Here is a 27,043-nt window from a genome sequence, read left to right as displayed (position 1 = left end):
TTTTGTTGGACTCTTACAATTTGGTGTTTATGTGCTTGTTTTTAAAGAAGACAATCCACAAGCATGTTCCACCTCTCCATGGCAATTACTGCAGATGATCAAAAATCTCTATATGGGCAATCTGAGGCCATCAGTTACAATATGCTTATGGCATATACTGGAAAAGAGATTATAATTTTTTAATATGAACATCATGGTCTGAACATATTACTCTTAACGTGATGTTTACTGTCTTGCCTGAAGGTTAGATTAAAAATCTTTGCTCACTTCTTCTCTCTCCCCCTGCACCAATAGCAGAGATGCAGTTTTTGAGTCCAATCTGTAACCCACTCCAGACCGGGGAAGGCGCCAGGCACTGGTGAGCAGGGCATTACGCAGAGCCCTTCTCCTTTCAGGCCCATTGGTCGTCTACTACCAACTGGTTACATTTGCCATTTCTTAGCTGACAACAGATATATTTGCTCATTAACACTTGATAGGTTGAATGTTGCTGAAGAGGACTACTGACAATTCAGTACCATTCAAACTAATTCTGAAGGGGCCAGAAAGTGACATCTCTAGAGGCATTTTTCTTCACAGAATAATCTCCCTCAGGGAGAAAGGGGCTGAGAATGAACAAGGGAAGCCAGCCCAGGGGCCACACATAGGACTTGGGAGTTTCAATCTCAACTTCAGCTGGTTGTCTGGTCACATTAATCTAGAGGTCCTCAACTGAAAATTCAAATAAATTTAACTTTATGTTCATGCTATCTACAAAAACATGGGTTGCCATTCAAGGACTCAGTAGTATTTTGTATATTTTATGATCAAATTTTCACATACATTTATAAGACCTGCTAATTTCAAATTACTGTGAAATTTATTATTTCAGATCGGTTACGACCCTAACTCTAGAATGTTCTGAAAGCCACTAGTATGGATGTAAAGAACTAATGATGCATTCCTCTAAAGGCATTGATTAGTTCAGTTTGGAGGCAGCCACGACTGGACATAGGGGTCCTGGACACATATCCTTGTTCTGTCCCAGATGGGACAGCTTGAGCCAGGCACCTGCTTCCTGAAGACCTGAACAACTCCTATGCAAGAGCCCGCTTTTTGCCAAGTTCACGCTGGCACTCCCTGTGCGATGTTTCTTATGACTAGCAAACGACCTTGGAACGAGACATTACTAACTTCATTTCAGAGAAGGAAACATACTTGGAGGTCAACCAGGTGTCCTAGATCTGGGTGTAGAGTCCGTAAGTGATGACCTGAGACTGGGGACTCTACGTATGGTGCCACCCAGGTTCTCACTGAGGCTGTGGGGATGAGGAGGATAAGGCTCCGTTTCAGCCACACTGTCCAACACCACCAGTAACGAATAGCCAAATGAAGCTATTTAAATCAACATTAAAACTTAAAATTCAGTTCATTTGCAGTAGATACATTTTGAGTATTAGTAGCCACATGTGAATAAGGGCTTCCATATTGGGTAGTGTAGATAGAGAAAATTTCCACCATTGCAGAAAGTTCTACTGGTAGTCCTGCTCAAATGTTGGCATCTGGTCTCTGGGTACAACCACCTCTTTTCCCATCCTGTGACTCATGAACTGAACCTGGCCTCTATCCTTTAGCTCCTTCTCTCTCCTCGTGGCCCTTTGAACACCTCTGGGCTCCCTGCCTCCAAGCCTAGAATTTCCAACCATGGCTCTCTTGGCATCCTTGATTCCCTTGCTCCTTGACTTTCTGTTAGGCATCTCTCTGCCAATCCCTAACCATTGGCAGGTCACATCCTTTTGATATCCCTGTTCCTGCTTCTGGGATATAATGCATCACTGGTAACAATGCTAAAATAATAAAATGGAGAGAATGTACACTTTTCAGCCCTAACTGGGTCCTCTCTGCCTCTTAGCACTTCTTCAGTTCACCTTACACTGATTCACTAACTCGTCCCTGAAAACCTCAGATCTCTCATGATCCTCATTCTCCACAGATGACCTACCTCATAGTCGGTGGGTAAGACAATACAAAAAACATGCCATGAACTTCCCCAAGATGTTTCTCCAGCTTCCCTTTGATTTTCTTTAATCAAAGTGATCCACCAACTGCTTTCCAACCAGGAGTACTAATTTCCTGCTTTCAGATCTTTGCTTGTGATGTCTCTGTCATTTAGAAGTTCTCCTCCCAATCTCACCTCTTCCACAAAGCTGTTTTTGGATCATCTCATCTGAAAGTAACCTCTTTCTTGCCCAAGTTTTCTTCGCATTTTCTCTGTACTTCTTGCAGCAGTTTTTAATTGGTGTTGCATGTACTAATGTACAGGTCGCCTCACATCCTCCCCACTAAACCACAACCAGTGTGAGAGGGGGTGCTTGCTGGATTCAGCTTGCATCCCCAGCAGCAACTAGCACAGGTCTTTATATAGAGAGTATTCAGTATCTATTAATTGAATGAATATCTATATATATATATATTTTTGCAAATGTCATATTAATTCCTAAGGTAGATTTAATCCAATAATTAATTAATGAACACATTTCTTCTAATGATTTCAACATGAAGTTCTAACTAAACAATTAAATTACCAGAAGTTCTGACGGGAAAACAAGAGTGTATGTGTTAATGACTAGAACTGCAATAAATGGTGCTACAGCAGTGTGTGATATCTTTCTGAGGGAGGTTGAAGCAGGTGCAAAATGCTAGAGAATGGGTAAACAACCAAAGAAAGACAGCAAAGCTGAAATAAACTTACCTTGAGTAGCAATATAATGATTGGGTCGATGATAACCCTAAAAATAAATGAGAAAGAATATTGGACAAACTTAAAATCAATAAGCAGCAGAGAAGTCACATGCTAAGTTTGCCAAAATGAATGCACATACAAATAGCAACAGCCCCACCATCCGAAAGTTAAACCACCACACCTAGTGCCACTGAGTTCCCCTTGACAAGCGAAGGTGCAGCAATATGAGAGTTCTGACGCTTGCACAGGGGTGTGAGTGACGTGACCATACACTGGCTATGAGATGATGGACGAGCAATAAACACTAACGACTTATGGATTCTTTGAAATAACATAACCACAACTCTGATTAGAGTGCAAACAGACCAGGAATATGCAATAGAATTTCATTTGTGTTTGAGATGTTGTTGGCAATGTGCCAAAGCTTTAAGACCTATTCGGTTATATCAGTATAGGCAGTTATGTCAATAATACTACTAACTATCATTCTTAAACCCTGCTAATACCATGCCATGATGCTATAGCCTGGGCCAGGGATTTAAAAAGGCAGAAATTTTGCAAGACCCCTTATCATGACCCTATAAGAGGAGGGAAAGATGATAATTGAGACCAAAGAACGAAAGGAGAAAAGAACATTGTAGATCAATATCTGCGAAAGAGAAAGCCAATTTAGAGAAAACTACACACAGTAACATATATCACCAAGGACCTCAATACTTTCCAATTCTATCCCCTGAGATTACCCAAAATACTGTGTCTAAAGCCAGCTGGAACACAGAATAAAGAAACTTGAAGAGGAAATACAGATTTCTGAGACAACTTAAACGCATACCTGTTAGATTTTGCTCTTAAAGCAAGCTGACAATAATGAACAACCAAGGAAACACATCCTTTTTTTTTTTTCTTCAGGAGGACTGTTGCTGAGCTAACATCTGTGTCCAACTGCCTCTGCTTGGTACGTGGGACACCTGCCACAGCATGGCTTGATGAGCAGTGTGTAGGTCCACATGTGGGATTTGAACCCGCAAATCCCAAGCTGCTGAAGTGGAGCACATGAACTTAACTACTACGCCACTGGGCTGGCCCCGAAACACATTCTTTTATACAACTGACCTGCTGTAGGTCTCAAATATAGAATCATGACATGTATTAAAGAAGATTATTTAGATGATTCCTCATTTCTTGCTAGCTGATAAGCTCCACAAGGCAAGACCCTGGTCCAACTTATTCGCTGTATATGTCAGTCCTAGCAAGGTGCTAGGAGATAGGAGGAGCTCATTTGTTAAACTGAAACAGTCCACACAGTCCGTGAATTACCTACGTCAATGACAATGGTCATTTCCCAGTCCTCATCTAGTTGACCTATGAGCAGCAGGAACACAGTTAATCCTCTTGAAATACCTTCTCCGTTGGCCTCCAGGATACACCCTTTCCTCGTTTTCTTCCTCCCTCCCTGGCTCCTCCTCTTCTTTCATTTGTTCATTCCTCCCTTTCATCTTGATGGTGACGTTGGAATGCTCAGTTCTTGGACTCTTTCCTCTATCCATACTCACTCCCTTGGTGATCTCATCCAGTCTCCTGACCTTCCATACCACCATCTGTGTAACGATGAGTCTTGCATTCTAACTTCCAGCCTGGGTCTTTCTCCTGAAATCCTGATGTGTTATCAATCACCTCCTCAACACCTCCACTTAGATGTATAATATATATTCAAAGCTTAACACATCTAAAACTAAATTCCTCATTTCCTCTCTATTTCCCACCGGAATCTGCTCCACCCTCACTCCTTCTCAGATAATGGCAACTCCATCTCTTGAAAACATCCTTGACCCCTCTCTTCCTCCTACACCCCTTAGCCAATCCGTCAGCAAATTCATCCGCTCTGCCTTCAACAAAGATCCAGGATCCTACAAATTCTCTCCTTCCAGTGCACCACCTGGGCCAAGCCACCATCATCTCTCCGATTGCTTCCATAGCCGTCTAGCAGGTCTCCTTGCTTCTACTCGTACCTACCTACAGTTATTCTCCTCTCAGCTTCCAGATCACGTCACTCGTCTGCTCAAAGCCCTCTAATGACTGCCCATCTCACAGCAAAGGCTAAAGTCCTTACGATTGTTCATACTGCCTGGCCCCACAACCTCTCTCGCTTCATCACCTATGACTCTACCCCCTTCACACCACTCCACCAAAACTCACCTGCTTGTTTTGCTTCAAATGCACCAGGCATGCTCCTTAGTCAGGCCTTTCGTGAGCTATTTCTCAGCCTATAATGCTCATTCCCCAGATATCTACATGGCTCAATCCTTCATCTTCTTTGTTCAAATGTCAGCTTCTCAGTGGAGCTAACTTTAGCCACTCTATTCAAAATTGCAATCCACCTCTAAGCCTGGTGCTCCTATTCCCCCTTTATGGCTTTTATTTTCTCCATTGTACATATTACCTTCTAATACCATATAGAATTAACTGGCTTATTTCATTTATTATCTATTTCTCCCAATTAGAACCTCAGCTCCACTAGGTCAGAGGGTGGTTTTCTGATTTTAGTCTGAATTATTCACAGTTACAACTCCAGTACCTAGAACAGTACCTGACCTATGACAGGTGCTCAGTAAGATCTTACTGACGGTGAATAAAGGGGCCCTGAATATTGACTCTTTTCTCTGCTAAAATTGAAACCGATTAATCTGATATTTTCATTACTTTTGTGTTTCCTTCCTCTGTATCTCTACCCGCTCATTCTTTAAAGCTTAGTTCAAATGACCTCCTCTACAATGCCTACTCTGATCACATTTACTCCTTCAGGCAGTGATTCATCAAACACTTATTATGTGCTTACAATATTTCAGGCACGTACAGGTACAGGGGATACGAGGATGAGTAGGGCACTGTCCCCATGCTCGAGGACCCAGGAGGGGTTGTAGGAGCTGGGACTGGGGCATGAATATCTCCCAAGAGAAGGAGTGTCATAGAGAAGATGTTTCTTACTTCAGCTTCTAAATTGGGAGGCCTTGGGGAGACGGTGACAAGTCTTGGACACCTCTGAGTACTCCATTCCTGTAAGGTACTCATTAAACATTTGCTGAATAAAGGAATAAATGCAATGTAACTTAGGAAGAAATTCTGCTTAAATAAAAAAAAAAATCTAACTTGGGTTGGGTTGTTGTTGGTCATTTTCAAATGTAGGGGTCTTTGTTTGAAGAACAAGATATAAACTGTTCTTCAAATAATCATCCCCCAGGCCCCACTCTCAAATCTATAAATAAAAATGCCACATCTTTCCAATTAGCACTAAAAATAACATTCTTATAGTTATTTTTAGATAACTTTCAGAGATTGTGTTGCTAGTACTTTTAGTAGCATCTGAGTAATACTCAACCAAGACAATAAAAGAATCCACATACATGGATAAAGCCCGTCCACGGAAGTATTGATGGACTAAGAAACAGCGTGAGGTCCAAGCACAGTCTGCCTCGGGAACTACAAAGGAGCTGAAACCTGCTTAATGTAAACTTGGGGCTTGAAGGTAACAGCAACTTTCCCTTGATTTTCAGTCTGCTTTTGATTTCGTTCATTCTTTCAACTGAAAACATGCTGTTTCCTAAAGAATTTATTCTAATGTAAGGCATTAAGTTAACATGATGCAGAATGAACAAAGAAGCAGACTTCAATAATTAAAGAGTCTACATATTTAATGACATGTCTTGCGTGCATCACAAGTCCTGGTTAACAGCTGCAGAGTACTTTGAAGGCAACTTAAAAGTGCAGTGATGACAAGAGATTGCAAATCATCGAATTAGGAATTAGAGTGTTTTGTCCTATTAATATGCAAACATTTTTTTAAGTGCCAAATAATCTAAGTTATTGACAAAAAATGGAAATAACATCTTCTTAGTCCACATAAGAACGGGGCAGCAAAGAAGACACAGAATGTTACAGAGGAGTTCACCAGCCCATAGGCTGACATATCTTCACTGTAAAGTTCTGTGGTGTATGGGGCAACATTAATGTGTGTTTGCTTCTGGAGTTGGACCAACGTGTGTCCACCAATCTCATAGTGGACACACGATGTGGTATGTGTCAGAATGGTTGGGTTTACTGACAGTTTCAAAATACATACATCGATATAATTTCCATTGATATAGTCTGAGTTGGTGTCTCCTTCTATCGTTTGCAGCCTCACCCGGGAATGATCATCTGCAAAGAAAAAGGAAAAGAAAACAACAATTAGCAAAAGCAATCCATTGGGCTGCTCAGAGCTCCCGGATGTAAGCACACTGCAAGAGATAGATCATCCACATCCACGCTGCTTCAAAGATGAACCAAGAACTAAATACTACAGACCTTCTACACTTCCTATTTTGCTATTAAGACTGGGAAGAATTTATGATTCTTTGCATTTTACAGTAAATCTCATTAACTTATTCTTTGATCATTTACAGACGTCAAGTGTTGGCAGAGGTCTGAAATTCCTACGTAGAATTCTGTGAATCGCAAGAGAATCATTTCTTGGGTTGGACGTTTAGCAACTTCACTAAATCACATGCAAGCCCTGAGACTGTGAAGGTTGCCCACGACAGCCCCCTTGACAAATGATGGTTATAGAGCATGGCTCAGCGTCCTGGGAGGTGCAGACGCAGTTCTAACCTCAGTCATGGTCCCTGAGTTCTCTAAGCACTCCTTCTGCACCAGAGGGCTCTGGCGGGTGGAGCAAGGCTGTCCCCCACCAGCCATGTGGCTTCAGGCCACTCAATTATGCCACCAAGCCTCACCAAACTGGGCTGTTTTAAGGTTTCAGTGAGAACACAAATTGCCAGCATGATGTCTGATACACAGCAAGTGCTGCAGGGGGGTTGTGACTGTGGTGTGACTTCATTATACTTCAATTTTTTTCTGAATGAAAAATTTTCTCCGCAAATACTATTGAGACTTCTCAATTATTTCCTTGGAAATCTGTATTTCAAAAAGGAAAGTGCTAAAAGCCCTATAAAGGCAGGGTTCTCCCTGTTTTGCTCACTGCTTACTCCTGACCCCTAGATTAGTGTCTGGAACATAGCAGATTTCCCCCAAAATATTTTTTAAATCAGTAAAAAGTGAATCTTTTGTTTTTTAAAAAATATGTCCTTTAAAAAATTATTTTCCTAAATGAATATTCTTTTTAGCAGAGGAACCCTCCTTTCAATTAAAGCTTACACACAAACCCAATATTTGGAACAGATAAGAGGAGCCACTCTGAAAGGGAGGCACTCGAGGTTTCTGAGCGGTGGCCTGGGGAGAACACTTGCAACACTCCAACGGCGCTGGTGCAGTGGGCGGGCCTGCCACCAGTCTGCTACCTCTGCCCACACTTCATTTGGGATGATGGGGGTGAAAGGATGTCCTCAGTTTGAGCCAAGTGCCAGCAGACCTGCAGATGACAGGCCATTTTGTCTGCAATCACTGGAGGAAGCTGATTTGGACCTGTTCCTTGGCTTGACGTGCTAATGGGTGAGTCAGCATTTCTATTGGTCCCTCACATTCAGCCTCCTGTGGGAGGAATGTTGAGTCTGTTTTCAGCAGTGCAGGCAGGAGGAAATCTGCGTACCTTCACTGGTGGGACTTTACACTTCTGTCACGACAGTCACATTATTTCACGTCAGGGCCTTACAAGTAGTCGGGGCTCTATCAGTTTACCTGGAATGTGGTCACACATTGGGCCAGACAAGAGAAAAACTTGGAGGAAGCCATGTCTTTCTGTTCTGCTCAGAAGAGAAGACGGGTAGTGGCACGCATGCGAGCTCCAACGTCAGGTGTGAGGTGATTTGGGGCAAGTTGCTTTATCTTTCTGTGCTTTAGCTTCCTTATCTGTACACTGGGGATTAGCAGTGCCTACCTCATGGAATTATTGTGAGCATGACTATAAGACACAAAAAGAGATTAGAAAAAAGCCTAGGCTAGAGAAAGTGATGGATAACATCAGTTGTTGTTATCAAGTGCTGTGCAATAAAGCCCCACAATTTTCTTCTATCTTTATAGTTGATGCCCAAAGAGACAACAGCAACCCAGAAATGGACCCATATGCAGTCAAAATTTTTCCTCATGGTGACCTGCTTTAAGAACTAGTTTCCTAGAATATATTTTGCTTAAAACCTGAGGCTCCCTCTCCATATTTTGCCAGGCTGTGGGGGAGGTGAGTGGTCGGGGCGCAGGGCACGCATGGATTGTGGCGGCTTTTGTATTGTTAGGAGACCCAGCACATACACAGTTATTTCAGAATGGAGCTACGGGCAATTCCCCTGGTGAAGCCATTTGAGCTTTGAGAATGAGAGATGCTACAGGAGAGCTGATCACGGCTCTTCCACAGCACCAGGCTTTCCGTCAGCTCCTCTGAAGGGAGAGTAGGTTTACCTTCCTGTGCTCCGTGACTCTCCCGGGCAAGTCTTCAACAGGCAGGCACTGCCTTAGAGTCTCCAGTCTTGGAAGCAGGGCTGTCTTAGATCTACTGTACCCCCTTGTCAGAATCCTCCCTCTTTCCTACTTTATTTCTCTTAGGACCTCAGGATGATGCCGCCCATTCCCCAGGATTTACCAGCCTTGGGCTTCCCAAATTGTTCTGGAATGTTCTTGTTAGTGACTTCAATCTCTCCTAAGACTGCACTCTCATCTCACACAAACTGCTTTTGAAACAGTTCCCCATTACCCCCTCACTGTTCAGCCGGTTACCCACCCCTCAATTTTTTTAACTTTGCTGCTACTTCTCCAAATTTCATTGCTTCGCTCACTTAATGAAATTGACAAGACAAATGTACAGCATATTTCCTAAGAAGACTAAGCTTGTTTTTATTTCTCTTTATACAGATGGTAGTATCTTTCTGTTTATTTTAAAGTTGATTCTACCAGATTATAACCTCTTGTGGTCAGAGAGCACACGGTGCCCATTCTGAATATCCCTGAGAGCGCCTTTCCCCAAGGCCACAGTGCCCACCCAGGGGCTCCACTCCCAGCGCAGCCTGCACTGCCATACACAGCGGTCCTGCCTAACACACCCCAGACAAGCACAAAGATTTAACTCTTCATCACGCTAACGAATATGGTGACTCGACAGCCACTATCTCAGTGGAAGAAGCGGCAAGCTGTGATCAAGCGAGGCTCACTGGGGCTTTCCAGGGTGCTGGTAATGGTCCTGTTGTAGACCTGGTTTGTGTTTTTTTGGGTTTTTTTGCAGGGAAAGATTCACCCTGAGCTAACGCCTGTTGCCAATCTTCCTCTTCTTTTTTTCCTCCCCAAAGCCCCAGTAGGTAGTTATATATCCTCACTGTAAGTTGTTCTAGTTCTTCTACATGAGCCACTGCCACAGGATGGCAAGCGACAGATGGGTGGTGTGGTTCCACACCTGGGAAGCAAACCCGGGCAGCCAAAGTGGTGAGAGCATCACGCTTTAACCACTAGGCCATCAGGGCTGGCTTGGTGAATGGTTTTATGAGTGTTTGCTTTACAACAATCTATTAAATTGTATATGAATGTTTTATACCCAGGCCAGCGGCATAGTGGTTAAGTTCACGTGCTCTGCTTTGGCAGCCTGGGGTTCGTAGGTTTGGATCCTGGGTGTGGACCTACACACTGCTCATCAAGCCATGCTGTGGAGGCATCCCATGTACAAAATAGAGGAAGATTGGCATGAATGTTAGCTCAGAGACAATCTTCCTCAAGCAAGAAAGGGGAGGATTGGCAGCAGATGTTAGCTCAGGGCCAATCTTCCTCACCAAAAAAAAAAAAAAAAAAGGAGAAGAAGAAGAAGAAGAAGAAGAGACCACCTTGAGAACATTATGCTAAGTGAAATAAGCCAGACACAAAAGGGCAAATACTGTATGGTCCCCACTTATATGAAGTACCTAAAGTGGTCAAATTCATAGAAACAGCAAGTAGAATGGTCGTTGTCAGGGGCTGGGGGAGGGGCAATGGGGAGTTAGTGTCTAATGGGTGCAGTTTCAGTTTGGGAAGACAGAAGTTCCAGAGACGGATGGTGGTGACGGTTGCACAACAATGTGAATGAACTTCATCCCACTCAACTGTACACTTAAAAATGGTTAAGATGGTAAGTTTTGTCTTATGCATATTTTACCACACTTAAAAAAAATGAGTCCTATTTCTCCCTTTGTGCCTCATAGAACACCTCCTCACGCTGCACTCTGACCCTGGACGTGGTAGGGAACAGTGCCTGCAGAGGGGGAGGACATCTCGCGCACTTGCAGTCTCATAGCCCTTGGGACTCCTCTGCTGGTGGACTCTCCTGAGAGGGGCTGCTCCCCTCCCCCCGGTGGAATAAAGGCAGTGGTGGCAGTGACTCTATGGCTGGATCCTAGAGGACAACGGTCATACATTATTAACATGTTCTCAGTGGAAATGGTTAAGAGTTATGGAAGTGAGTTTTACGAGGTGTTCTTTCTTCCAGTGATAAAGTAATTGTGAGCAGTGACAAGTGAATGTATCTTAAGGCAGGGAGACAGACATTTTAGCAGAGTGGGCTGAATCTCGAGGAGGGAGTCCCGCTGTGGAGGAGGACACAGGAACATGAGTTTTGTCCATGGAGAGGAAGCTGGTCATCGCATGGCTGCACTTCTTGACCGTAATGGGTCAGCATTTATCACGTTAATCCTCTGCCTTCTGGCAGGTGCATGTGAAAACCAGCCTTCCTAATCAGCAATAAAATAAATAGGAAAGCATCAGTGTCACCCACATGGAGTCAGGGAAAGAAAAAGCACAAGCAGTAGGATGATGTGTTCCTACAGCCGGGCGTGCTTTCTCTGCCCGCTGCTCGGAGCTCTGAGACGGGCTCCTGACGCAAACTGGGCTTCTCAGGTGTCCTCTTTTAAAGCAAGCTCTCAGCTGGCTGTAAGAGCAATAAATATAGATGGTGGGGGTCAAATAAATCAGTACATAAAGGCTATTCACCATATTGTCCTGAAATCTCATTCATCTTGAATCACATACCAATTAAGAAGACTAACATATATCAACTACTCGTTTTAGGAAAACTTAATTTCAAGCCTAGAGGACATTTCCGGCATGTGGCATATATGGCAAAAGCGCCATAGAAATGCCAACAGTCCACTGGCTGAGCCCTGTCCTGCCAGTCTGCTTTGTAGGCCAACCAGCTGGGAAAGGGCCTTTCTCTGTGCCAGGAGCTCCCATTTGGGTTGAAAGGAGGAGGAAGCTTGGAGAACTCAACTGCTCAAGTATAAAAGTTTGGAAAATTCAGCAGAATGTGTGGTTAACCATAGGTCAACTATTGACCATGAAAGCCAAGGGGTGAAGTCTATAAGGACTTGGCATCTGGGAGACACAGCCTGATGAGGCTGAAAAGACCTGAGCTCTAGAGTTACAAATTACCATCCTGTTTCTCAGTGTGGGTGTTTTTTTCTTGGTTATTCCAAAGCCATTTCACGTTGATACCGCGTAGTAAATGAAAATATCAGGGCTTTGGTGTCCTGGAGACCATGATTTGAATGCTGGCTCTACTACTCCCACGAATTGTGAACCTAGACAAACTCTGAATCTTGCTGAGTTTCATCTGTAAAAAGGGGGTGGTAACGGGCAGCTTTACAGGCAGCGTTGGGAAGACCAAGTGAGGTACTTGTCAAATGCCTGGAACATAGGACAGTTAGTTTCCATTGAAAAGAGATGACCCTCTTATGTGAATAAAAGTGATGGCTTTCTTAAAGCTAAGCAGTTCACACCAGAAGAAGCCCAGTATGCTCGTCTGGGGAACAGTAGAGCAGGGTAGAACTGACAACTCCAAGAAGCCACTCTTTGGGGAAGACGAGTTTGACCTTGTTTTAAAGAGGAAACAGGAAAAGGTTTGGAAACAGGCTGAATACTTAATAAGTCCTAACTCTTAATCCCCTGGCATCTATCCAACAACTTTTCTCTTCCATCCTTATTTCTGTACAACACAGCACAGAGACTCTGGAGCCAGAACCTGTGGGTTTCCCTCCCAGTCCTCACTCTTTCCAGCTGTAGGACCTGGCGCAAGTTATTTAACCTCTCTGTGCCTCAGTTTCTTCAATTGTAAAATGAAGATTAAGTGAGTGAATATAAGCAATGCATTAGTATGCGTCTGGTACATAGTGAGAACCAAGTAAGAGGGAGCTATCATTTGTAGCATTACTGACTCAATTCAAGACCTGACAATTTTTCACCTGGACTATTTTATTTCTGCCTACAATGAATCCATGCTAAGAGTTGCTTTTCTAAAACACAACTTGTTCTATCCCCACCTAGTTTAAACCAGTCAATGATATCAACAAGGTACTGATCAACAGTGGTCTTATAAAACAATGGAATCTGATGCAATCATTAAGAAGTATTACTATACCTTTAATTTCTTTACCTGAAAAGATCTCTATGACAAATTGTAGAGTAAAATACAGCAGGTTACAAAGCTGCATGTCTCAAAAGATTCTATTTATATGAAATAATAAATAATGCATTTGTATACGTGTGTAGGAATGCATATGGGGTAACTAAAAGGACGGGCTTTCTGCTGGGTGGTAAAATTTGAAGTGATACTTATTTTACTATTTATGATTTTATGTGCTACTTCAATTGTCTATATAGTTTATACTGTCTTAGTAATCAGACAGGAAAACAATAAACCTATTTTTACTTTAACAAATAAAGCCAACAACTTCAAGACATAGAAAAACAGATTTGAAGGAAATAGAAAAAAAAATGTTAGCAGGATTTGAACTTGGTTGCTGAGGTTCTGGGCAATTTTTCCCAACTATTCTTTTATGCACAAATTTTCTTTAATATGTATGAACTACTATAGCCACAGATGACTGAAATATGATCAAAATCCAACTAATGTTTATATTATAATCACACCTCAATGTTACCCCATCAAGAAAGGTTAGAAACTCTGCCAATTTGAGAAACTCAATCTGCATAAAGAACTTGTTGCTATTCCTATCATTTCTTTCATAAAAGCTTTTACTACATAAAATAGGGCAAAAATAATATTTCTGGGTAAGAAACAGGCACATAAAGACCTGGCATAAAGCATAACAAACCATTGTTTACTGCTGAAAAATTATAATCTGTGGGCAGTTTCCCCCATGTATGCATGCATGTATTTATGTATATGTATGCAAGCATATATGTATTTATGCATGCATACATGCACTTATGTGTTTATGTATGAGTGTACATGCATTATGCATGAGTTTACTTATTCATGTGCACACACACCTGCATGTATACACATGTATTCATTTATGCATGTGCACAAAAACACATTTATGGATGGATGCATGTACACGCACACATCTTTGTATGTGCGTGCATGTGTTCATGTATGTATATGCACACATGTATTTATGCGTGTGTGCATGCACATATGCATTATGTATGAATGTACACGTGCACATGTGTAGGTATGCATGTATTTATGGATGTGTGTATGCGTGCACACCTGCTTGCATTCATGCATTAGGATGGGGTAATTAGAGATTTAAAGCTGGTCTCTATGCTCTACTCTCACTCCCTAAAACATGTTACTTATGCCCTTTTCATCAAATAACATGTTTAAAATAGCAGAAATGGAGTATGTCACTGATAATCTTTCACCTCTAACCAATTCTCTTTCTGCTAAATATTGATGACATATTTAAGGTAAATTGGAAATCACAATGATCTAAGTAACATTCGCCCTCTGAGAGGAGACTTGAAATTAATTTTAACTGCAATTAATCTCTGCAAATACTGGTTTGCTCCTCCTGTGGTTGCATTCTTGCCACGGACTGCTAAACCACCAGCTCCCAGGCACAAGGTGCGGAGGTGCCAAGGCACCCGTTGGGAAGTGCTCCGTGGCCTGTCCCTCGCTGACCCCTTCTCCAGTCTGGGATCCCTGTTCAGGCCCACCTTGGGGCTCAGGCCGTGCAGGCTCCAAGCATGGGGCAAATAAGGAGCCTTTGCGTTCCGTGGAGGGGGCTGCCTGTGAAGCTTTGCTCTTGCTGCTGGTTTCATGTGATGCTAACTTAGTCTTGCCCTGTTTCTGACTCTTTTTTATCTAGACCTCTGTCAGAGACTCTTACTCCTTATTCTTTAGATTCCTGGTAGGACCTCTGACTCTTATTTTGTCTGCTTTTTCTAGATTTTACTCTTTGGCTTCCTAAACACGTTGTGTCGATCTGTTTCTCCCTTACTCTCTTCCACTTCACTTTTAATGCTGAAAGCTCTCCCAGCCAGTCCATTCTTATCTAACAAAATTCTTGTTCCCTCCTCCTCATTTCACCTGCATTTATACATAAACTGGATCATGACATTAGTAGATTCCTAAAGTGACACTGTCGGAGTCGCTCAACTAGCAGAGAGAAGCACATGGCTATAAAACAAAATCCTGGAGAAGTGAAGTCTGCAGCGTGGGCCATCAATACTGGGTTACTGTTTAAAAGAATCACGTGGGACAGATGGGGTCAGGGGTCTCACTCTCCTCTTTGTTACCTCACTATTACCTGGGGAAAAAGAGTAGGAGAGCATGGGTAAATCAATCAAGATGGAAACCCGCGCTCACTAGGGCCCCTTGTCTCTCTTCACCTTCATAACTGCAGCTGTCTATCCTCGCTGTCATGTTCTCACTCACTTGCCTCCTCCTCCCTCTCCGGCTCCATTCAAAGCAGCTCTTGATAATTTCATGAGTAATCCTCACGTTGCCACATCGGGGTCTTCACTGTATCACATATTCTAGCAATACACTATCGATGCCCCCTTTTCTCCATGAGAGAATGCTCCTTTGTGCCTGTTAAGCAGTTTTGTCTTAGGATTTCTCATTATTGAAGTCCCTGCAGGCTGGGTCATAGGCTCTTTATGCCTTCTATGCTCCCTCCACAGATAATCTTAGCACACCAATGGCCTCAACCACCACTTATCTGCCCGTGATTCAGTAATTCATATTCAGGCCCACACCCCCTCTCTGTGTTTCAGAGCAGTCTGTATAACTGCCTGCTTGACATCTCATTTGAATATTTCAAAGGCATCTCAGTATGCCCCCAAATTAAACTCACAAGCTTTCCCTGCCTTTGCCAACCTCATGCCTACCTCTGAGCTCCCCTCCAAATCTGGTTCCCTTCCAGTGTTTCCCATCTGAGTAAATGGGCCATCTTCCCATCTGTCTGTCTGTCCATGCATCCACCCACCCATCCATCCGTCCATCCTCCTGCAAGCCAGAAGCACAGGAGTCATCTCTGATCCCTTGTTTTCTTACCACTCATCCGATCCATTCAGTTTGATCAATTACTTCCCTTGAATCCATCTGCTTCTCTTCTTTGGAGTCCACATTATGATCACTTCTCTCCTGGGCTACTGAGAGACTCTCTTAACTAGTGTCCCCTTCCAATTCATTTTTTACTTTGTAGTCAGATTAAATTTTCCAAATGCAAATTTGATTAATAACCCCTGTCCTTCCCCCCAAAAAGCCCTTTAATGAGGTTTCCCTTGTTCTTACAATAGACTAAAATCTTTAATCTGCCCTAGAAGGCCCTGCAGGCCTGGCTTCCACCTCCCTCTTCCTGGCCTACCTCACCCTCCCAACCCTCCCAGCTCTGGCCACCTGGCCTCCCTTCAGGTCCTCAGACTCAAGGGGTTCCGTCACGTGAAGGCTCTGTTCCCATGAGGCACCCTCTGTCTGCACCACCCCCTGCTCTAGCCCTTTATCCAGTGATCTTCCATTTCACATCCCCAGGTAAGACTTCCCACGCCTTCTGAATAAGTCATCCTCACATTACGGGTTCTCACAGGACCATGGACCTCTTCTTTGTGGCCCTTAACTTCTATTTCATTTATTTGTATAATCATGTAATTCACTTGTATAATAATTTAAGTCTCTCCTCCACCGCCCCCATAGGAAACATCAGGGGCTGTGTCCATTTTGGCTCACTGCGGTCACCCTAGTGTCTTCACACTGCCACCTCTCCCCACTCTCACTCTGCTCCAGTAACGTTGGTTCCTTGCTGTCCCCTAACAGGCACCACGCTAAGGCAGGTGTGTCCCCCGCTCAGGGACTCTGCCTGGACTGGTTCCCTTCCTCACCTGCATCAGGTGCTGGTTTGCATCTTATCCTCTCAGGGAGGCCTTCTTGACCACAATTTAAAAATGGCAACCTCCGCCCCACTCATCTCCCTTCCTTGCTTTATTTTCTCAGTTACAAGCCTCACTTTCTAATATACATACTCTACAGTTGACTTAGTGATTGTTTCTCTGTTGCCCCACAAGAGTGTTAAGCACTATAAGGACAAGGAATCCTGTTTTGTTCCCTGCTCTCTCCCTGACACCTAGAATAGTGCCTGGCGTGAAGGCACTCAATAAATATCTGTTGAAAGAATGACTTCAGCTTGGCACGAAGCCAGGCACAGGGGCGGACCAATACGTATTTGTTGAATGGACCACAGAAAGGGGTAGAGAGCCTGGGAAGGACCTGCAGATTCTGGCTCCTTATCTCCAATTGCAGCAGCACAAAAGAAGATCCCTGGCCCCAGGGGGCTGCCATTAGCAGGGAGATTTGGTGTATTGATGTGAGTCTTAAACTTAGAGTTAATGACAATTAGAAACTGTCTGTCATTAGCTGCAAGTGTCGGGTATCAGGAGGGCTATATTTTGCGGTGGCAATGGTGGCCCGAATATTCCTTCATATGTGGTAAGGGCTATCTCAGCACATTTATGGTGTGAATAAGGGAAAAGTTTAACTTACTTAAGAGGAAAAGCCAATAAACAGTTTTTAAGCACCATAAAGACCATTTTATTTGCAAACACTGTTGCAAAACAATGAATGTGATCATTACAAGCACTGCTCTGTTCTCTGAAAAGCACTAACAAGAGTCTCTAAGATGTGCTGACCGAATCCCCCAATCCCTCATCCCAGTTAGCGAGTTACTCCCGGGCCTAGGCTCTCGGCAGGAGGCTTCCCAATCCGTGAAACTGATCTTTCTACAATTACATAATTTTTTAGGGGGAGAGGAGATGGTAACACTCTTCTCTGTGCCTATAAAGAAACAACCGATATGGGTGTATGCATAAGCGTGATTTAGATAAGTATTTCTATTCTTTTTATTCCCCAAATTCTTCCACAAGTCTAACAGTATCGAAGATTTATTTTCACTGCTGTAACTAAAGACACACAGACAGCCTCAAATGAAGCATTCCCAAATGACGATTCTCAGAGAGGTACTGAGCCCAGCAGTGGCTTCATCAGACTCGACTGGGGAGCCCAGGCTGGACAGGGGCCACCCCCTAGGGAAAGGGCACTCAGACTGGAAGAGGGTGAACTAGGAGGTTCCAGTGCTTAAGCCAACAGTGTTGGGATTCACAACCCATAGCCGCATCAAACTTATCCTATTTATCGAGGGGTGGACTAACAGTAGTGTCTAAGGATTTGGATATCCTGTTTCAAAAGCATTACTAACTGTTTGGCAGGTGGTCTGAGTGACTGCTATCTAAGGATCTGCCAGCAGAGAGCCTTATATGTTATTATATAAATACCCACAGACAGTTCTAGAGGGATTTTAGAAAACAATAGAAAACAAGAGGAAAAGATAACCATTGCAACATCACAGATAAAAGTGAAAGCCAGACACAGAAAGAAAAAAACTGCATGATCTGACTGATATTTGGAATCTAAAACTGTGGAATACATGGAAGCAGAGAGTAGAACTGAGCGTACCAGGAGCAGGGAGGGGAGGACATGGGGAGATGTTGGTCAAAGGGGACAGAGTTATGTGGGATGAGTACGTCCAGAGATCTAAAGTACAGCACGATGACTTGGTTAACAAAACTGTAATGAATCTGGAAATTTGCCAAGAGAGTAGATTTCAGGGGTTTTTACCACACATAAAAAAATGGTAACTATGTGAAGAGAAGACATGTCGATTAGCTTGATGTAGTAATCATTTCACTATGTATACGTACATTACATCATCATGTTGCACACCTTAAATAGAGACAATTTTAATTTTAAAAATACACGGAGAAAAAGAAAAAGATCCTGTGTGTGTAGGGAAAGGCTTCAGGACGCCGCAGAAGCTAAGGAGTAAAACCAGGAGATTGAGCAGCCGGCGTTGAGAAGTCCCCTTTTTGACATTGTTCCTAGAAAGGCACAAAAACAATGCAACCTGATGAAGACACACTGAAAGAGCCTGGGAGGGAACAGGACAGAGGCCAGGTGAGAGCTAGAAAATCAGCCCCAGCGATCAGGAATAAAGGCCACAGCCAGGCAGACTACCCAGAAATGGAGCCCAGAGTCACAGTCTGTCACAAACCAGGTTGACAGCAGAGTGGTGCTAACAGTTAGGGAGCAATTATCTACCAGCTCATCGTTTTGAACCTGAGTCTTCCAAATGCTGATTATTTTTTCCATTTTAAATTACCTTATGAGTTGCCTAAGCTGAAAAAGAGTAAAGAGCAATTCAGGAGTAATAAAGAAGAAAAGATGTGATTTTTCTCCAGGTAACAACAATCAACGTTGTTTTTATGTGGCATTTCAGTTCACTTCCACAACGGGTAGTGTTCTCAGGAAACTATGACATTGAGAAGTTCATAACTCACCCAAGGTCATTTGGCTAGTACTTGGTGGGGCGAAGCCTCCCACTGGATCTTCCAACTCCAAATCCTATGTTCCTCTCTCTTGCTCAAAAGGTCTTTCTTCCTCAGTCTACCCTCACTAGTTACCCATCTCCTACCAGCTCATGCATGTCTCGGTCTGCTCCAGCCCATACATTGTAAAGTCATGGGCGTGGGAGGTGGACTTGAACCTTTTCTGCCTCTGGCGACACCGTGCTAGACACACAGACTACACGCAGTGCCTATACATATGGCGTGATGAAATGGTAGGTCCTACGTGCAGGGTCTGGAGGTTGAAGATGGTCTTGGTGGTGGAAGAAATGTGCCCCGGGTGGTAGGAATGCCAGGCTCTCCTGGTGGGATCCGTTCTCCACTACAGCAGGAGTCAGCAAACTCCAGCCTGTGGGCCGAATCCAGCCCAGGGCCTGATTTTGAAAATACAGTTTCACTGGAACATAGACAGGCCCATTCATTCATGTATTGTCTATGGCTGCTTTTGGACTCAACAGCAGAGCTGAGGAGGTGAAATGAGATGGGCAGGTCTGCAAAGCCTAAAATAGTTATTATTTGGCCCCTTACAGAAAGAATTTGCCCAACCCAGCAATAGATTGTGATTGTTGGGAGGGCAGTACCCCACTATGCTTAACCATCTTTCCGTAACAGTGCCTAGCATGGGGTCTGGCAAATAGTAGGTGATAAATAAATATTTGTTGACTGAAGGGATGAACTATTGGGTCTATTTAACCACATACTCTTGGTCTAGCTGTGAGGAGAAATCAGGTAGAGGAACGGGATTTAGTGTTTCTGTGCACACCCAACCCAGGGAAGGGTCAGGGCGGAGACAAGGTGGCAGCACCTCTGGAGGCTGAAAGGAACTTTACAGTGGAGAATTCACTTGGAAAGCCCTGGAGAGCCTGCAGACTGTCCCGGAAAGCAAAGGAAGCAATCAATACAGGCCACCCCTGCGTTCGCCTTGAGGGGCTATGCCTCTCCCCGAGTCCATAGAAACGAAATTTTCTAAGTAATTAAACTAGAAAATCAATTTTACATCACAAAAGGACAACTACCTACTCACGTGATCACAGGCAAGTCACTTTAAAGATGAGGACAGCACTTAGTAGAGTTAAAATATTTTAAATTTGTATAGATTTTGTGGTTTTTAAATGTTTTCATGAAAAAGACGGTATAAATTCTGATTGCAGTAAAGTTGGGAGGTAGGTTAGGCCATGCTTATCTTTTATTCTGCTTCCCTTCCCATCCCACATTGAAACGTGCTGGCCAGTGCCCTGCAGCCAGCCCACCCAGAGTACAGACCAGGCAGGATGCAGCTACTGCCTTGCTCATCATCAGCCCATGATGAAATGTCCTCTGACATCTTGTCACCTCGGCACCCATTCTGAGCTAGGTGACAATTAGTGATACTGGGTTAACAATTAACACAGAAATGAGACCCTGTCCACACTATTCTTCTTAGACAATAGACATGAAACTGTCAAAAATGAACTTCTGCAGAATGCCCTTAAGAGTGGCAGCTCCAGAATTTCTCTCCAGGGGGCCTGGGGGTCAGCATGGGGGCTAGAGGACTTAGCTTGAAGCTACCTTTGAACAGCAAGTGCACAGTTTTTACTTAGTTTGCATACTTATCAGGGGTGGCCTAGGGAGATAAAGGATGGGGAGGGAGGTGACTAAAGTCTCCTTACGCTGCGCCTTGTCACTGACATTGGCCTCTGCAGACTGTGACGCAATGGTGAAAACTTCAGGCACAGCAGCAAGCCGGTGGGGACCAGCCATCCAACTGCCCACTGGGTGGTGATCATAAAAGCTGCTCCTGGCTTGAAATCCTGCCTCCACATCTCATTAACTGTCTAACCCTTTTACCTTCTTTATGCTCAATTTCCTCTCCTGTGAAATAGACACAATCGTATTACCTATTTCATGGTGCTATTATGGGAAGTGCGTGAATCAACACTAACACGTGTGAAGTGCTTAGAGTGGTGTTTCGCATACAGTAAGTGCTCAGAAAATGCTAGCTTTTATTAGTTCGTTCACTAATCATTCAAAAATATTTCTCAAGTGTCTACCAAGTGCAGGTATTAAATTATACGTCAGGAAGGAGCGGACTCAAAGTTACACCGAACGGAAGTCAGTTGGATCTCTGAGCGCACTTCAAAATCACCCCACTGACATTGCCTTCTGCATCTCTGCATGTGCCCCACATCCGGGATACTATAGCCGCAGCAAGACAGAGGCTCCTCAGCCTCCCCTTCCACGAGGTATGGAGGGATGCCCCGGGCACTGCTGTGAGTTCCCCATTTTACCTCTGTGAATCCCCTTGGAGTTTGCTACAGAGCTGAAGGAACTCCTCAAAGGATCCTGCAAGCCACAACGAGCAGTCTGGATCCTTCTAACAGTGCAAAGCCTTAGTGGGCTCCTAGAGAATATGAAGGAAGTTGGAAGGATCTACATTGGTTAATTAACACCTCCCATGATGTCTGGCAAGAAATGATGGTTTCCTTCTCTGAGCCTCGATAAGACTGTATGCACAGCTCCTATATAGCCCAGTCTCATGGTGCTAGGCAGGAGTCACAATGCTCTTATTATCTGCCTGGTCTGCTCTGTCCTGGGAGCAGGGACGTCGTCTCCATCACCTTGGAGTCCTCAGTGTGAGCCCAGTGTCTGGTGCTCCATAAGTGTCGATCAAATTCACTGAGGGGCAATTAAGCCTGAGATCTCAGGGAAACATCTTCTATCTAAAAAGGGCTCCGACGACCAAATGAAGCACTAACTAAAGGAACAAACAAAGCACTCAGAGCCAGCACTTCTCACCTGCAAAACCAGTAGTTTGGTTTTCTAAGTGGCCAAATGGAAAACAGGGCATGCTCATGCTCAGTCAGGACCATTCATATTAAACGTAAACCCCGCCACCTTTTTTTTTTTTGTAAAACACACTATAGATCTGCACTGTCCAATATGGGAGCCTCGTGTACCATTTAAACTCAAAATAATTAAAATTAAACACAATTTAAAACTCAGTTCCTCCGTCTCACCAGCCACATTTCAAGTGCTCGTGTGGTGAGTGTCTACTGCATCAGACAGCGCAGACACAGGACATTTCTACAGTCACAGAAAATCCGCTGGGCAGTGCTGCTACAGAATCTCTACTGTCCCACTAAGAAATGGTAACTCAGGCAAATACAATTTAACTGCACTTTCACAATCAATAAAGCTAATATATTGCTCCCCTGGACTATCCAAACCTTTCAAGTTTGTTCTCTTAAAAGTAATACGACATGATGGGCTAGATGCTCTCTAGGTCTATTCTCACGTTGCCTTTTTTTTTAATGTATGTATCTTCAGACATAGTATTAATTCGGTGAGTCCTCGTCAGTATGTTGGTGCAGTCATGTGTGACAGTGCGGTGACTGCAGAGGATGGATGGCTTCAGCCTTGGGAGAAGGAGGCTCATCAATCGACCGTGCGCCTCAGCATCGTTACAGGACATTAATGAGGTTGGGCTAGATTTAAGAACCTTCCAAGGTGTTATGAATTGGTAACATTCAGTCTCACCGCAATGGGGAATTTCTGAGATATAATGCTAGCTCTTTTGCTAATGAGTGTTGTGATATGAGGACTACCATTTAACTTCTGAGTTTCAGTTTCCTGTCCTTAAAATGCGGCTATTACTGACCTACCTAACCCAAGTGTCCAGAGGATGAATGAGTCCCTGTTTGCTGAGAACCCCGAGCTCCTGGCATTAAGGCATGCTGTGCATCGTTATTTCTATTTATTCTCATGTAGCAGCTGGGAAACATTAAGACTGTTATGTTTACTCCTTCTAAAATGCATTTTCCTTTTCAGATTTTAACATTACCTACGTTACCCAAACCTTAAATCTAAAAGTAAAACTAGCCCCACAGCAGGACACATTGACAGAGGGGGGTATTTAGGTAGTTTCTGCTTTCTTTAATAGGAGCATAACACTAGCTTTTCCAGCAGGATGAAGGCAGTAATTGCACCGCAAATTCTCACTGCATGAGGCTGGCGGCCAGTCTTAGCAGGTGCAGAAAGAAAGTTACACGACAGTGCAATTACAGCAGCAGCACTTACACGCAATGATGTTCCCGTATCTGTTCTTCATCCTGTTCTCATCCTTCTTAGCAGAGTCCCATGGTGCAGACTGCCCTTCAAAGAAGCTCTGGAGGAAGGAAAAGAGCGACACTAAGAGATGCAATTTGGTGCAGGAAACACAGGGAGCTCAATGATGGAGGACATTCTCAAGAAATGGACACCAAGGGTCAGGAAGGAAAAGAATGTTCAGGGAATGGGATAATTGATTATTAAACTACTTTACATCTGAAATATTTCATTTAGCTTTCGTTTTCGTTTAGGTCCTGTGGTACAAATACGGAGCAGGGCTGAAGAGTGACCCACAATTTATCTGTACAATCCATTAAAAACTGCTGAGTGCTCCTCCCTATCCTACTTGAATATTCATTAGAGAAAAATATGACCTTTCGCTCAATTTCTTAATTATGTTACCATTTTTCAACATTCTCCTAAGACATATAAAGATATCATTTTTCTTCCCAATTGCTGACTGAAATAAAGTTATTTTTGGTTAAAACTGTGAAAGTAGGTAAGCTAAGACTTCACGACTTCAAGGCTAAAATCTTGTAATAAATTCTGCCAGAGTTTTCTCTTCATTTTTAATGTACCTTAGCTGTCCATTTATTTAAGGATTTGGCATTATTATGCCCAGGGTCTTTAATCTTCATGTGATTAGTCAGACATATATTTTTCCTGTTCAAGTTATAATGAAAATGTACTCTGTTATCAGTTGACAAGTGAAAGAAAATCTAGGACTTTCAGTTCCATTTCAGCCGCATTCCATTTTACCTTCAGGTAGCCAACTCAATAAGGAGGAATTGGGAAGAAGGCTGGTAGCAAGAAACATTTAGTAAAACTGATTTCTTGTCTTTGCTCCAGCTACTCATACTTCTTGGCACCAACTGGGAAAGAGGAAAGAGAAGGAAGACAGCATAAAGGTGGAGCAGATGAAGGAAGGCACTGTTCCAAAATGCTGTGGGGCTGTTCCGCTCTGGCTTTAGGGCCAGAGATGTGACGTCAGGAACTCACACCCTCAAACATGTGCCAGGATTGCTTTTTAAGTTGTCTCTTTAGAACTGAGGCTCTTTTCTACTCCCCTAATCTCCATCCCACCTATGGTGTTTGGCCGTCTTGGCCATTTCCACCAATTACCAATATTTAGTGATTAGTCTGTGGTTCAACAGGACCTCCTTATTATTCCTTTCTATGGGTCCAGTTATGCCTTATTAGTTAAACTGCTCCTTGGTGCTGCTGCACTAGGTGGGACATCTGCTCACAGACCCTACAGTGAGCCCCGGTCACCTGCATCTCGCACAGACCTGATCATGCAGAGGACAGTGCTCGGCGCCTTCTACTGTCTCTGCCACCAGACTGGATTCTGAGGGCCGGGACTGCGTTTGTACAGAGGCTGTTCCTCACGGTAGGAATCTGATTGATAATCAGTTATTGAATGAATGACTGACTGCAGTGTTTGGCGACAGTCTTTTTGGCTTTGATCTCAAAATGAAACTTAACTTCTGCAGCTTAAGTGTGTGAGTGGTTCAAATGCTTGGAAAACCTGTGTGTACACAGTTTGCAGATTTCATTCTGCCAGTTTGTGAGTCCACACCCTATTTGTGACCTGCTGTGTGTTGATACCGCTGATACCACACAGCTCAGCCCTCATCAGAGCCTGGCTGGAAAAGAGCCCTGTCCCAGCTCTGTCCCACTGGCACCAGGACTTCCAGGCAACAAAACAGAAGGGGAGGACACACTATGTTATAACATGCAAGAGTGAAAGGATAACAGTGCAAACATAAGAGTTAGAGTTTTAGGGGCTGGCCCTGTGGCTGAGTGGTTAAGTTCGCGCGCTCCGCTTCAGCGGCCCAGGGTTTTGCTAGTTTGGATCCTGGGTGAGGATATGGCACCACTCACCAGGCCATGCTGAGGCGGCATCCCACATGCCACAACTAGAAGGACCCACAACTAAAAATACACAACTACGTACCGGGGGCCTTTGGGAGAAAAAGGAAAAGTAAAATCTTAAAAAAAAAAAATTACTTTAAAAAAAAAAAAGATTACAGTTTTAAATTGCCCGTCTTAATTTCAGCTCCCATCATGATCATCTTTGACACCTTATTATCATAACAGTTTTTACATTATATTTATGATCTTGAAGAAAACATGGGGGCAGGCCAGGATCAGATGTACTATATACCTACAGGTATATTAACAAATTCACAATATACATTGCTAACTGAAGGGTAAAATACTGTATGATGCAGGACAAATGCAAGTAAAAAACACTTTCAGGTTATTAATGAATTAAGTCACTAGAAATACTAGCAGTAAAAATCACTAGTTAATTCCACCTAGAACAACACCATTATATGATCAGGGGATTTATTTAAACATGTAACTTCTATTGTCCTATAAAACGTGCACTGAAAAATAGCTTTAGGGATTTTAAAGTCACACTCTTTTTCTGAATAGTGTCTTTGTTACTCTATGAATGACAATCATTTTACAGTTGAGTAATAACTATTATTTGACTTCCCTTATAACAATTTAATTTTACTTTGAGTTTGTCATGATGTAATTACAAATTTCATTTCCTTCTGCCTTTTCCACCCTTCTTAAAGTTTTCACATTTTGTTTATTGTAGGAAGATGAAGAAGGAAGCTGTCTTTGAGGGAGAACTTGCTGTCTTCCAACATGTCCATGGTCACTAGTTAACACTGTCACAGGATGGAGGAGAAAGCGAGGAGAAAGGGGTCAACGGTGGATTAGGGGAGACACATTTGTTGAACTAATAAAAGAAAATGCTCCTAAGTAAGTCACCTCAGACAAATCCACACTGAGCCACGCCAGTCCCTTCCGTTCTTGACAAACAGACGCTGTCCTGTGCCGCACGCTGCTCACATCCCAGCTGTGTTTCTTTAGCATTTGTGGTAATCATAGGATTTCCAATAGCCCTTGCTTTTAAAAACAGCTATTTTAATTTGCTTGTTTTCATTTAACTGATGACCAGGAAACAGACACGAATCAACAATGAAACAATAGCCAATCTCCTTATACTTGAGTACTACAAGTAGTTTCCAGCATGTTTTCATAGGGGTGGGCCCCAGTGCTGCCCATCCCCGAGCACTGATTATGGTGGGCATCAACACACGCTTGCAGGATGAAGGAGTCCACCCTCTCAACCAGTCCTCATGCGAGGGGTCAGGCCCGGAGCCAGCCTCCCTGCTCTACAGCCAAGGGGTAAGAGAAAAGACCACAACCAGTTCACAACACACCACCTGGGTCAGACCTTCACGGCTCAGACTCTTATGCCATGGATCTTTTTGTCCCACCTCTACCCTGACAAGGACTTTGAAGGGGAAACCGTGTTAAATCTACTTAAATACACATGGCCAACAACTGCTTTCCATGCCTAGATTGCATCTCCTTGTCTCTAAAGGAAGGTTTACAACAAGACAAAATGAAAGATGTCAAGTAAACTTTGTTTCATTGTTGATTACTTTTACGAGATAGGAACTTTTGCTATCTGTGAGCACAATGTGATCACCGCAGCGAAGCAGCAGCAGGAGGGCCACAGCAGAAGGGGAAGTTCCAGCCTGAGCCTCCCCAACTTCCTATCCAGGAATT

General features: G+C 43.5%; 1 protein-coding gene across 8 annotated transcripts in view; it reads right to left on the bottom strand.

The window, feature by feature from the left end:
• The window catches only part of PTPRM (protein tyrosine phosphatase receptor type M), a 770,187-nt gene that overhangs the window by 72,434 nt on the left and 670,710 nt on the right, over nucleotides 1–27,043 (bottom strand). For all 8 annotated transcript variants that reach the window (XM_023648190.2, XM_023648193.2, XM_023648191.2 and 5 more), the window contains 3 exons: nucleotides 23,417–23,504; nucleotides 6,840–6,916; nucleotides 2,732–2,768 (listed from right to left, as the gene is read on the bottom strand). In XM_023648190.2, the coding sequence (XP_023503958.2) occupies nucleotides 2,732–2,768; nucleotides 6,840–6,916; nucleotides 23,417–23,504 (202 nt within the window). The remainder of the gene's footprint in view (nucleotides 1–2,731; nucleotides 2,769–6,839; nucleotides 6,917–23,416; nucleotides 23,505–27,043) is intronic.

The sequence above is a fragment of the Equus caballus genome, chromosome 8 (genome assembly GCF_041296265.1).
Source record: "Equus caballus isolate H_3958 breed thoroughbred chromosome 8, TB-T2T, whole genome shotgun sequence".
Lineage (NCBI taxonomy): Eukaryota > Metazoa > Chordata > Mammalia > Perissodactyla > Equidae > Equus > Equus caballus.
Note: the sequence above shows the minus strand (reverse complement) of the source record. Positions and strands in the feature narration are given on the sequence as shown.